This window comes from Notechis scutatus, chromosome 2 (assembly GCF_049901735.1).
Source record: "Notechis scutatus isolate UNSWTSFEM ecotype Mainland chromosome 2, rNotScu1.2, whole genome shotgun sequence".
In the NCBI taxonomy this organism is placed as follows: Eukaryota; Metazoa; Chordata; class Lepidosauria; order Squamata; family Elapidae; genus Notechis; species Notechis scutatus.
In genome coordinates, this window is record NC_142010.1 from 87501429 (window position 1) to 87514228 (window position 12800).

General features: G+C 34.7%; 1 protein-coding gene across 1 annotated transcript in view; it reads left to right on the forward strand.

The window, feature by feature from the left end:
- The first annotated feature begins 4227 nt into the window (after window positions 1-4227).
- Window positions 4228-12800, forward strand: part of LOC113423713 (uncharacterized) — a 152861-nt gene continuing 144288 nt past the window's right edge. The window contains 4 exon segments of the mRNA XM_087954178.1: window positions 4228-4294; window positions 7194-7357; window positions 9460-9569; window positions 10001-10113. Of these exon segments, the coding sequence (XP_087810304.1) occupies window positions 4228-4294; window positions 7194-7357; window positions 9460-9569; window positions 10001-10113 (454 nt within the window).

Below are 12800 nucleotides of genomic sequence, written 5' to 3' on the forward strand. Positions count from 1 at the left end.
ACCACTTCTAAAAACCTTGCCAAGAAAACTGCAAGGACTTTGTCCAGGCATTCTCTAAGAATCAGACTCAGTTGAAAACAGGGGGAAAAAGTCTTTATCTAAAATCATGCAGTAGATAGCAATAGGACTTAGACTTATACAGTATATCACTTCATAGTGTTTTACAGCCCTCTCTAAGCAGTTCATATTATCTCCAACAATCTGGGTTCTTATTTTACTGACCTTGGAAAGATGGAAGGCTGAGTCATTTTGCGCTAGTTAGAATCGAACTCCTGGCACTGAGCAGTGAGTTAGCCTGCAATACTACATTCTAACCACTGCATCACCATGGTTAGATGAAGTGGGTAGCCCTGTAATTATAGCAACAGGACTTAGACTTATACATCGCTTCACAGTGCTTTACAGCTCTCTCTAAGTGGTTTACAGAATCAGAATAGTGCCCCACAACAATCTTGGTCCTCATTTACTGACCTTAGAAGGATGGAAGGCTGAGTCAACCTTGAGCCACTGATATTCAAACTGCCAAACCTGGCAGTCAGCAGAATTAGCTTGCAATACTGCATTCTAACCACTGGGCCACCACAGGTCTTATTTATGAAAAGATTCAGCAGCTGTTTCAAATATTTGCAGAGTGTTGTTATATTGATGTACTCTTTAGCTCGAAACCATTTTTTTGGCATCAAATATGAAGAATTACACAAATTAGCTAGTTTATATTTTCTGGGCTCAGGGTAATGATAGACAGTTTACTGGAGAAGTGAAGAAGGGAGGAAGAGAATTTTGCTCCATTTTATGACCTTTCTAGTTACAGTTGTTAAGTGAATCACTCACCTGTTAAGTTAGTAATATGGTTGTTAAATGAATCTGGCTTCCCCATTGACTTTGCATGTCAGAAAGGCACAAAAGGTGATCAAGGAACTCAGGATATTGCAGCAGTCTCTTTCCCAGCACCCAAATTTTGATGATACGGGGATGCTGCAACAGTCGTAAATATGAAAAATGGTCATGAATTAATTTTTTCAGTGCCATTTTAACTTTGAATGGTCACTTGATGTGTAGGACTACCTTGAGGACTACCTGTAATAGAATAAGAACTTTTCTTGTCTAATGTCCCATATGTACAGTATTTGGAATGTTTTCTGGCACAATGAACCAGCAAGCATCAACACACTATCCATTCCCAGGAAAGTCAGAAATCTCCATAATTTTATTATTATATACAGTCACTTAACTTTCACTTGGTTTTACTTAATAAAACACAGTGACTGAACCTGATAATGTCGTATCAAAAATTCAACCAACGCCTTTATAGTATAATAAAATATAGGGAACATAGGAAGGTATCATTTCACATCATTTTGTATTGAAGTGAAGCCTCCACCTTGAGAATTATGTCCAGGTTTAGGCATCAAAATTAAAAAGAACCATTCCAATTAACTGGAACAGGTTCAAAGAAAGCCAACAGAAATGACTACATGACTACAATGGAAATGACTGTCAAGCCCCTGGTGGAGACTGACTCTGAGGGAGAGGAGGAACAGCCAACAGGGAGTGGAAATGTGGCTCTGGAGGTTGTGCAGGAGGCTGGGGAAGGGCAGAGACTGGCTGGGCAGTCAGAGGAGGACCCAGGCCCACCCCCTCTCCATCCTAGGGCATGCAGGGAGGAGAGGATAAGGGAGAGATATGGTCTACTGGGGAGGAGAGGGCCTTGATCCTCTTCATGGACTGCAGCTGTGACAACTGGATAAGAGGACGGACATGCAAACGGGCGAGTGCTGGAAACAAAGCATGGAAATATCTCTAGTTTATTATTCCTCTCTGAGTTTGGCATCCTTCCCAGTGCGTGTTTTCATATCTGTGGATGTCTTCAAGCCTTTATCTTGCCTGGTTTGTGTTGTCTTTTACTCTTTATAATTTAAACGGCATTTCCTCCTTCTTGTAACTGCTTGTGTGTGAGTTTTTTTGTCTCCAGTCAAGGATATTTGGAGCTTGGAATATTTGGAAGCAAAGTGAAGGAATAAAAGGGGTTTCACCTGTTTTTTGTGACTGTGTTTATTTTGTATCCCACCCTGGGTCATCACAATGACTAAATGAAAACAATAGTAGAAAAATATGAGCACATAAGATTACAGGAGGATGAGCGTGATAGCATTTTTTCGAATACCTGAAAGAACTTCACAGGAAGATCAAGTCCTGTTCTCCATCATCCCTGAGTGCAGGACACAGAATAATGGATTCATGTTGTGAGAAGGCAGATTCTGGTTAAATGTTAGAAAAAAAACTTCCAAATATTAAGATCAGTTGGATAGTAGAACCTGAAACATAATATTCTCCCATTCACCTAGGTATGTTCAAACACAGTAGTTACCTTCATAGATGCTTTTATTTATATTTGGATTTTACATAAAATAGGAGGTTGGATGCAGCGGCTAAATGGTAACTCCTAACTCTGTTTCTATAAACCTGAATTTCAATATTTGAAATTTGCTTATTTTTTTTTTGGCCTTTGTTCTATTCCTTTTTATTTGTTTCATGCTCTTTATGAATTGTAAGATTGTAAGTCATAATTATATAATATAAACTGCCTTGCACATTTGGTATAACAGTTGTATATAAATGTAGAAAATAATTATATATTCTATAGAATACTCCATGAAAAAAATAGAATCAAGGTTATTAATCTATTAAATTGCCTGGAAAGTAAAGGCAGATGTTCCTGACAATTTGCATAAAAATAACAGATTGCTGTATTAGACAAAGGATTGATATCAGCATTTATTACGCTTCACTATGAAAATGTCAGTCTAAAAAAACAAAATGTGCAGAGATCCTTGGTATGTTATGATCAGAATACTTTTTTCTTTTCAAGAGAAAAGCATATGCCTAGTTATTATTATGGCTCAGTCTTTGTTCATTATTGTTAATATATTTTCCATAAAGCTAATTGATTTTATGGTTAGCAATTTGAAAGCAAAGCATGGGCTAATAAAAATATTAATGATTTCACATTAAAACTAAACTACACATAATTAGATAACTGTGAATGGAACAATTAGGTTGCCCAATCATACCAATATTAGAATTTTTAAAATGAGCTGGTGCGGCTACATTGTTGACTGCAACTATTCTTTAATACTCAGTTTTGTGGTTTCTGCAAACTTCTTTATTTTAACTTAATTTGCAAAAAAAGAAGCTAGCTAACATAACTTTTATTACAAGTAAAGAAACAAAAAATCAGAACATGTTTAGTCTTTACTATTAGTATTCCAAGGCAACCAGCAAGAAAAACAGGTCAGGACCATATTGTGGAAATTATTTATCTATTTTGCTAGAACTTGGAAAGTCCTTGTGTTTCCCCTGCTGAGGAAACACAGAGCAAAACAGAGACCTCTATATTTTCAGATGTGATAGGCAGCACATTTTAATCAGCAATCATAAGGTGGACCCTATTTCACTAAATTAAAATCTAAATAAAACCCTAAGACTACGATTCTAAACAATGGGCAGGGTGTGTGTACAGAAAGTACATCTGAAAAGGAAAATAATAGGAATGAGGGCACAGTATTTGACATATGTTCCAAAGGTGTTTTTTAAGGACGTTCTGATTTTTCTTTGAAGTCTTGTCGCTTCTCATCAAAGAAGCTTCTTCAACTCTGACTGGATAGTGGCTAATGGAAGAATTTATACCCCTTGCATTCCCCACCATCCAGTCAGAGCTGAAGTTTCTTGGATGAGAAGCAACACACCTTCAAAGAAAAACCAGAAAGTCCAGTTGCCTCTTGACAAAAAGTCCCTTTGGGACAACCATGACCTGGACGACTGAGAATTTCCGAAGATATTTGACATACGTCGTTTATTGAAGCGTCGAGAATGCTGACAATTTGATCATTCATGAACAGCCTATAAGAGCATTTTGCTCCTTATAGACCGGAAGGGATGGGAGCTTTTTCAAGCAGAGAATAATAAGCATCAGGTGAGGATTTTTGGAAGACCTTCGTGAGGGCAACGCGATGGCGGGGTGGGTCGATTATTGCAAAAGAAAGCGGGGCGAGCAGCAAGCTGCCACGCGCAACACCCCACTTTTGCAGACATGTCGGGCACGCGCAAATTCCCCCCTCCAGTCTCGGCTAACGCGCGAGAGGTCGCCAGTTAAACGATCGCGCTGATGCAGTTCTCGGGTCAGAAAGGCCGGGCGAAGCTTCGGGCTTTCGCTGAGGAAACGGTGGGATGAGGGCTTTGTTGGCCTTGATTGGGTTGTGGCAAATGCAGTGGGTTGAAACTTGGGAAAATGAAGGTAAAAACACCCTGAAAGTGTAACTCGTGTTCTGTGGATGCTTCTATAAGGAGCAACCGGCTGGGTCTGTGTCCCTTTGCCAAAAGGAAGCCTTGCTCAGAGAGTAACATCTACCTCTAAGAAAACAGGAGTAATTAATATTTGAAGGATTAAGTCAGGTGTTGACTGGAATCCCAGTGACATTCCCCCCTCCAAAAGAACCCTATAAATGTTTACATGGCAATATTCAATACAATTTTACTTTGGGGGAAATAGATTATTTAAAAACTCTTTAAAATAGCTTCAAAATTTAAATTAATGAAAATAATCGGTGCTTATTTTTTGTGAGTAGATTATTGCTCAGTTATGTGTCATTCTGGTCATTTATGACTCCTATTTATGTGTCCACATAAATTTTCTCCATGATGTTCAAATATGCTTTAAAAAAAGTAAAAAAAAAGATAGAAAAAATAACAATAAAATATATACATCATTATAGCAATTAACAGTTACAATTCTATTTATATATTTACTTAATGTAAATTACATCCAAGTGTGTATATTACAATTTCTAATCCATTTATATAACTCAACTACCATTTTAAGCACTTTTTATATGTAGTTTGTTTTGAAAATGAATTTTCATTATAATTAATGTAAGCAAAACTTTGTATTTTGTTTCTTTTTTGTTTATTTTTAAAGAATAAATAAATAAAAGTTTTTTTCTATGCTGATCTGCCCCTACCTTGGTCTTTCAAGTCTCTCAAAAGTGCACTCATTGCCACTGAAACTGAGTTGTGAGTAGAAATCAGATATTTTTTTAAAAATGCACCCCACATATATTTGAAAATGGATATACTGTAGGGACTGTAGTGACCAGTTTTCAGCAACAATGGTAAAAGGGGCTTTTAAAAATAGAAGAAAAGGAACTGAGCAGCCATAAGGCATTTCCAGAGAGCAGATTGCTCTCTGCTTTTGTCCAGGTACAATAAATGGTCTCCTCATTCTATAACTTAACATTATAAAATACAATATGGATATATAAGTCTTCTGACTTCTCAGTTGTAAATGTGTTAATGAGGAAGAAAATATTTATCTGAGCATTCTCAAACAATTTTCCAGACAAAATCATAGGAACAAGATGAACAGAGTTATGTATAGAAAAGGAATACAGGCATCTTGTCTCTGCCTACTCTGCACACGTATACCTAGATCCAGCATAAAGGGAACGATGGGAACTCCATGGTCATTATTTTCAAACTTGCAATTTTCATCAAAATGAATCAAGATACTTCTGGTATTAAATATTGAGATGTGTTCAAGGAACCTAATTATACATATTCCCCACTGACACATAAAAAATAGCTATGGCTAAATTAAATTGCATGGGTTTTAGATGCAATTTTATTTATTATTTGAATTTCCAGGACCAGCTATTTCATCACTGATTCTGGCTAGCATGAAAAAACAATGATGCAATATATTATGTTTAAAAACAACAAAAGATAGTTATAATGGGGAACAAACAAACATAAGTTTACAAAAAGTATTCCACTAGATATATATCCTGCCCTAGATAAAAATATTTGGAAAAAGCCAGGTTTCAAGTTTGCATGAAGAAAAGGTCAATAATGTTTAAAACTCTGGAGGAATGCTGTTCCAGTGGGCAGTTGCTGCAACAGAACTCCCACGTGATGGTATTTTTGTGACAGGTGCTATTCAGACCATGTCAATTGTCAAGAGCTTATAAATTAGGCAGAGGCAATCAAATAAAGAAAGTAACTAGGATTTATATACTGTAAGCTTAGTAGGAGATAATCAGCACATTGTATTGCACTGGAAACCTAGTGATAATAAATTCACTCATGCAGCAGTTGTGTTAAATTGACATTCAAGTAATCAACATATATGACTGAATGAAGCCTACACATTACTTTTATTTTTATTTTATTTTATTTGGTTTTTCAATTGCTTACAAGATAATAGGTATAAGTAAAAACATAGTTATGAATACATGGATACATATAAGAAGAATAAAAGAAACAATAGGACAGGGACGGTAGGCACGTTGGTGCGCTTATATGTCGTAATAGTCATAAAACAGACCAGTCACAAATGCAACTCGATTTCACAATGTTTTTTTGTGGCAGTCATTAAGCAAATATCAGAATTGTTAAGTGAACAAATGATTCACTATGGACACTGTTTTGCTAAAAAAGTGGAAGTGCTGATTTTCAGCAGAACCATTATGTAAAATGTATTGACCAGTTGTAAGTAGAGGACTCTTGTGAAATGCTCTTACTGCTGCATTATAGACCACCTGTAGCTTTTAAAAGGTCTTCAAGGGCAGCCCCATATGCAACTTATTGCAATACATAGTTCACATACAAGGTGATCAGGGCATGAGTGACATGGGAAATGCTGCTCAGTTGCTCAGTCCAGGAAAGGGCACAATTGTGATATAAAATGAAATGTGATACAATTATTCCATTGCTGTTATTTACAAGTAGGGAGCTATCTCCTATCCATTGAATCAGTGTTGACTCCTGGCAATGTCTTCATTAGTCCCTGCAGTTTTCTTGGCAGGGTTTGAGAAATGGTTTGCTATTGCTATTGCTTCTGAGTCTAAGAGAGAATGAAGGATCCACAGTCTCTCAGCTGGCTTTGTGGCTAAGGTGGGATTAGAAAATTTGGTCTCCCAGTTTCTAGTCTGATGCTTTAACCATTACACAAACTGTCTCTCTTTAAAATCATTTAGGAACAAGAAAACCAAATGCAAAGTCTTCTAGTCTCGGTGAATTTTAAAGAATGCTAGTTTTCAGGGGAATAAAGATTGTAGAAATGCAAGAGATTTTCAGTTTAGATAAAATATACGGTAGTAATTATACAAGTTTCTGTATCTTTATTTTCTTACTTAAAGCCAGATTTAGACTGACTTGTCCAAATGCTTCATGCTGGCACTATTGGAATGGGACTTGTTATTGTCTAGAAGAAAATCAGGAGGGGAGTTGGACAGAAGCATTGAAGTTTTGCAAGAGATATACATCTACAGAGTTAGTGACACTTAACAGCGTTCAGGAAAAAGTAAGTTGAAAAAATACTATTCGTACGCCACTCTGTAATAATGTTTTATTTATGTTTTAAATATTTATTAAATTTGTTTGCCACCCATCTTGCTTTTGGCTTGGGCTTCAACAGAACGTATATGTCTGGCTTTGTCAGAGTAGACTGGCTGGTTTCATCTTTTGCTCATCAGTTGATCTTCCTAGTACTTTCTTTTCCCTACCTCTTCTGGGCTGTTGCTAGACATTGCTGTCCTTGAATTCAAGTATGGTGTATCCATCTGATACATCTGATCCTCAGGGTATTGCAGGCAAGCAGGCTGGCTAGATTTACTGTGCTTGAATTCCTTGGCAGCCATAAGGGAAAATAAGCAGAGCATGGTGCAATGAGGGGAGAGGAAATGGGGTGATTGCTTATACATTCTTGAATTCAAGGATGGCATGAGAATGTAACAGCTGTAGTGAATCTACTGAGTTCTCACTTTCTGATGTTGCCAATATCTATACCTCAGCCCAAATGTGCAAAATAACCTTGATTCCCCCCCCCGCATTTCTGTTTCTAATACATTTCTATCTAGAACTTAAGTGTCTTGAGTCTGGGACCAGACAAAACATATGTATTTTGGTCCAAATATAAGCTACACCAAAGTAGCTGTTCTGGTTCAAGCATGGAATATTTGGGACTTCTATAGCAAAAATATTTATTTAGTTTTTATTTCTTTAACAGTGTCTTTTATATGCATGCAAAATGATAATGGTTTGTTTTTGGAGGGATTTTTCTGAGGCTTTGATACATCTTAGTCACTATTTGAAATACGTTGGTGACAGTAGCCTGGATCAGAATGCTCGTAAAAGGGCTGTACCCCCACTCTGATCCTGGGGGTCCTTGTTTTACATTACAATATAACTCTGGGTAATAAAACAGGAAAAGAAACCCCTAGCCTAGATTGTCACTGGAGAAAGAGGACTATATTATGATGATATGTATGATAAAATATAGTTATTTTTTTCATTCTTTTTGCATTTTTGGAGTGACATAAATCAACAGAAACATCCCAATGACTGATGAAAGGATTATACTAGGCACTTGTCTGATAAAATTACTCAGATCTGCTCCAAGTTGGACTCCAGCTGGATAAATCATATTGAACCAAGGTCTTGGCTTATTATCTGGAAGGGTTTTCATGTTATGCATCTCCAATATATGGATATGGTTCTCAGAATTGTTAGTACAGGTATTGACAGCTTAACTCCATATCCCTTGGCTGAGCTGGAAGTGTGGTGTATCCATATAGTGATGAGTTCACCTTTGAGTAGGAGTAGTTCTCCCTGTCTTGAAAGACATCTCTTTCAAGTTGATAGTTATGAGGTACCATTATAGATCTTCAGAATGAGGAGAAAGATGAAATACTTCCAGGCCTCATGTTTGCGTATTCTGAACTTTATTCTGAACCATCAATGTATAGCAACAGAGGGTCTGATTGCCATTATCAGAGAGAGAGGGGAACTATAAACTGTTATTTTCCCTGGCTTTCCAAAATTGAAGATCAGGTTTAATATTGGCAATTTATGCCTTACAAAATTTCTGTCCTATGAGATCATAACTGGACCTGGCTTCGATGGTTTTATAACACAGGAACTGGTAAGGCCATGATAACATGACTTTAATAGTATATATTGCAATCTTAAAATACAGGTTGGAATTATATATCACAGTAAATCAGTTGGCTAGTTTATGGAACACTGTGTTGGTAAACCTAATGAATATGCTTAATTTATCATTTCAGCTCAATGGAATAGGTAATTCCAGGCACCATTTTTTATCAGACCTCTTATGAGCTCAGAAATAATTTAGATTCTCTGAGCAATAATATTATTTCATTGGAATACTGGAAGTATTCCAGTTAGCAACCTCAAATATATTCAGATTATATGCAAGTACAAATTAATATGCAAGCTTCATATTAATGTTGCAAACCACCCAGAGTTACTTTGTGGTGAGAGGGTGGTCAATACATTTAATAAAATAAAGTAAACAAATAAATAAAAAAGAGAGATGATGTAAAGGAAAAGTAGTTGTGATGTTTCAAATATACATTTATTAAATATTTATTTATTTTGTAGAACTGGATTTTAGATTTACCTTTGGACAACTTTTGGATTGGATTGAATAATTTGGAAGAAACTCAGAGCTTTTCATGGTCAGAAGGCACACGGGCAAATACAAGTTCTTGGTAAAGATTAACTCTGAAAAGCAGTCTTATTTGATTTAACTGAAACATTTTTTATATGAATATAACATCTTTTATGTATTCTAGTCTTTTGATTATTGTCTTGATATAACTTAAACAAGAAAGAGAAAACTAAAAATATGCAGAAATATCTCATCTGTATGTATTGGTAAGCAATTTCAAAATATTTTAATTATTTATTAAAAATAAAAATAGCCACATAATAAAGATTTCCTCATCAAGAACATTTTTTTTGTTTCTGAGTTACATGGCTTTGAAAGAGCCAAAATAAATTAGGCTGCCCAAATGGCTGGATTTTGAACTAGTGTTACAGGTACCTTAAAGAAAAAAGTTGGTTACATTCTCTGTATGACTAATTTCCAAGAGAGAGCAATTTGGTTTCTCTTTTGTTTAATTTCTGTTTAATTGGAAAGGTTTCAACCATCAAACCCAGTTCAGCCAAATACTTGTGTGAAAGTTTCCAAACACAGCTTGGTTGCTGTCAATTGTGATATGAAAGCCCACTGGATCTGTCAACGATCTGCAAGTAAGTTTTTATCTAATCTCTAGGGTGTTAAATTATTGGTGGAAAAGAATTGTTTTGAACTTCAGCTCTGTTAAATTTGATCTGATGAACTAATAGTATAACTGGAGAGGAAATAAAGGAAATAAAGCAGACTAAATTATAAAACAATGAGAATGTGCAGATTCTGCAGTGAGAAATGAGAGCAGTAGATAAGAACAGTTGTTTGTAATGGCGCATGTAAAATAAACTTTGAACACCAAAATAATTGAAAATTTAGTAAATATGTAGGCTACACAAAGTGGATATAGCAGCCATTTAATTAAGAATTATATATGGAATCAAATATCAAGTATACAGTATTATAGAGTATTCTCCGTAACCTTCTAAAACTTCTATATATGCCTACTTCATGCTGTTTCCCCCCCCCCCAAGGTAAACAAAATTAAAATATAGAAGAAGTAAGAAATAGTAGGCCATAGAAATTAAAGCATGAGAAAGGAAAGAAAATATAGCTACATTTATTTTACATCTACATCATTTACTATTTAACTGTCTATCTTCCTACCTTTGCAAACCATACTTGCTTCTATCATGTTCACTGCGTTTTTGATTTATATATTGTCTTTTGGTTTAAACGTGTTACTGTTTACTTCTCATCAAATCCACCCAACCATTTCTTTTTTCAGTCTCCCCTTTCATCTCAGTCTGTTCACTCATCTTTCGTAGATGTATTTTGTAGGAGGAAAGTCATGTTAGTCTGTGATAGCAAAACTTCAAAGGGGAGGACTGGAAGCACCTTTTTTGACTATTATATGTTTTATAATTTAGTTTTAGTCTTCTATATAAACAAACATCTTTCATACATTACTCACTTTTGCATTCAGTCCAATTCATGCAGCAACTATTTATTCTTTACCCTAAAAGAGGGGCTTCCTAGTTTAAAGCCCTGCTATTATTTTCTTAAGAAAAATTATGATTCACTTTTAATCTTTTGTAAGACAGGAAAGAAACAACAGTACAAGACAGTATCCAAAAACAGTATATTACAAAAATTTAGTAACAGTTTCCAAAAACCATCCATTTTATCAAAATTAGCTGTTATTGTTCATTTTAACATACAATATTTCAGTAAAAATGGGCTCTGTAAATTTAATATATGGATTTTGTTAGTGAATTTTCAAGAAGAGCAAGGAATTATGCCAACTGCCCAGTGATAAATATTTTATACATTCCTATTTTTGAGTAATTGCTCAATTAGCAGCTAGGAATATAAATATAATAACTTTCCTTTTGATTAATTTAAAGTTATCTCCCACATGTGCATAAGGCCATTGCTGGACTACAGAAATATTTTTTGTTTAATTATCATTCTGAATTCTTCAAATATTTTCTTCAGAAAGGTGCAACTTTTTTTCAACTCTGGACACATATGAAAAAAGTCCCTTATAATTGCAGGTTTTCCAATTTTTGATAAGTAATTATGCAATATTTGTATTTTAATTGAACATCAACATGCCAACTTCCACTGGAACTTTGCATGAAATCTGATCATGTGGAAACCAGATTTATATGTTCTTTGGCACTTCATCTCTATTCATTTTCCTAATTCTGTCTCTCCCCTCCCCTTTTAAATTTGTATTTCAAAATCTAGATGGGTCCAATAAATCCAATTTGAATAATAGTCTATTAATTTTGAGATTGTTCCTGTAATTAGTTTGATTATTGATTTTTCAAAAGCTATTAGACAACAAAATGCTGACTCATTTGCATATATCTTATTCAAAAAGGATTTAAATTGAAGCCATGGTAGCCAACAAATGGCAGTCTATTTATAATTCAACTACATCTTTTTTACATAGTGGAATGATCTTTGGACAGATCTCTTTTTATCCCCAACATACCATTGTTCCCAACCATGGGAGCTTTTAGAATGGTGGTCAAAACCTGGCTCTTGACCCAACATGCTGCTTTATGATATAATTTTAGAAAGATATGCCTCATCTACTCTGTTTCTGGGTTGATACGTATTCCCTCTGGAAAGTTTTAATTTTTTATTATGGAAAAAAAGAAATTTCCCATTATCTTTGCCTTAGCATTAATATTTTATCTGGTACTTATTCTAGAAGAAATTGAAGTAAAAAAAATGGAAGATTTTGTTTTAACTGTTGCAATTAAACCTAGTGTCTTTAAATATCCCTTGTTTTTTAAAAAAGTCTTCCTCACTGGAGTAAAGTTATTATTAAATAACTTCTTAATTTTTGTAATATTAATTCCTAGATAGTTGGAAGGATTTGAACTCTACCAATATATTTTAAATATTAAATTATGGTTTGTATTCTAAGAAAAATATGAAAAATCCTATTAATTTTGACTTTTAAAACTCTTGATAGTATATTTTACTATATTTTATCATGATGCCATGTTTCTCCCAATTCCATCCTAATGTATTTAGTTAAATCGTTTACTTAAGGAAATATTATGTTGAATTCTTAGTTCCCTCTTCCCAGCAATCTTGTTTTTATATTAATTTCTATATACTACACTACCATTCTTTGCATTTTGTGTTCTTTCTCAATGAATATGAAACATGTTTAAGCATCTATTTTATAACCATCTCATAAGTCTCAAATGCCAAATGAACCCTCAACTTATCTTGTTTTTATAAAATTATATTTATTCTTTAAAGTATACCTTTTTCTCAATCAGAA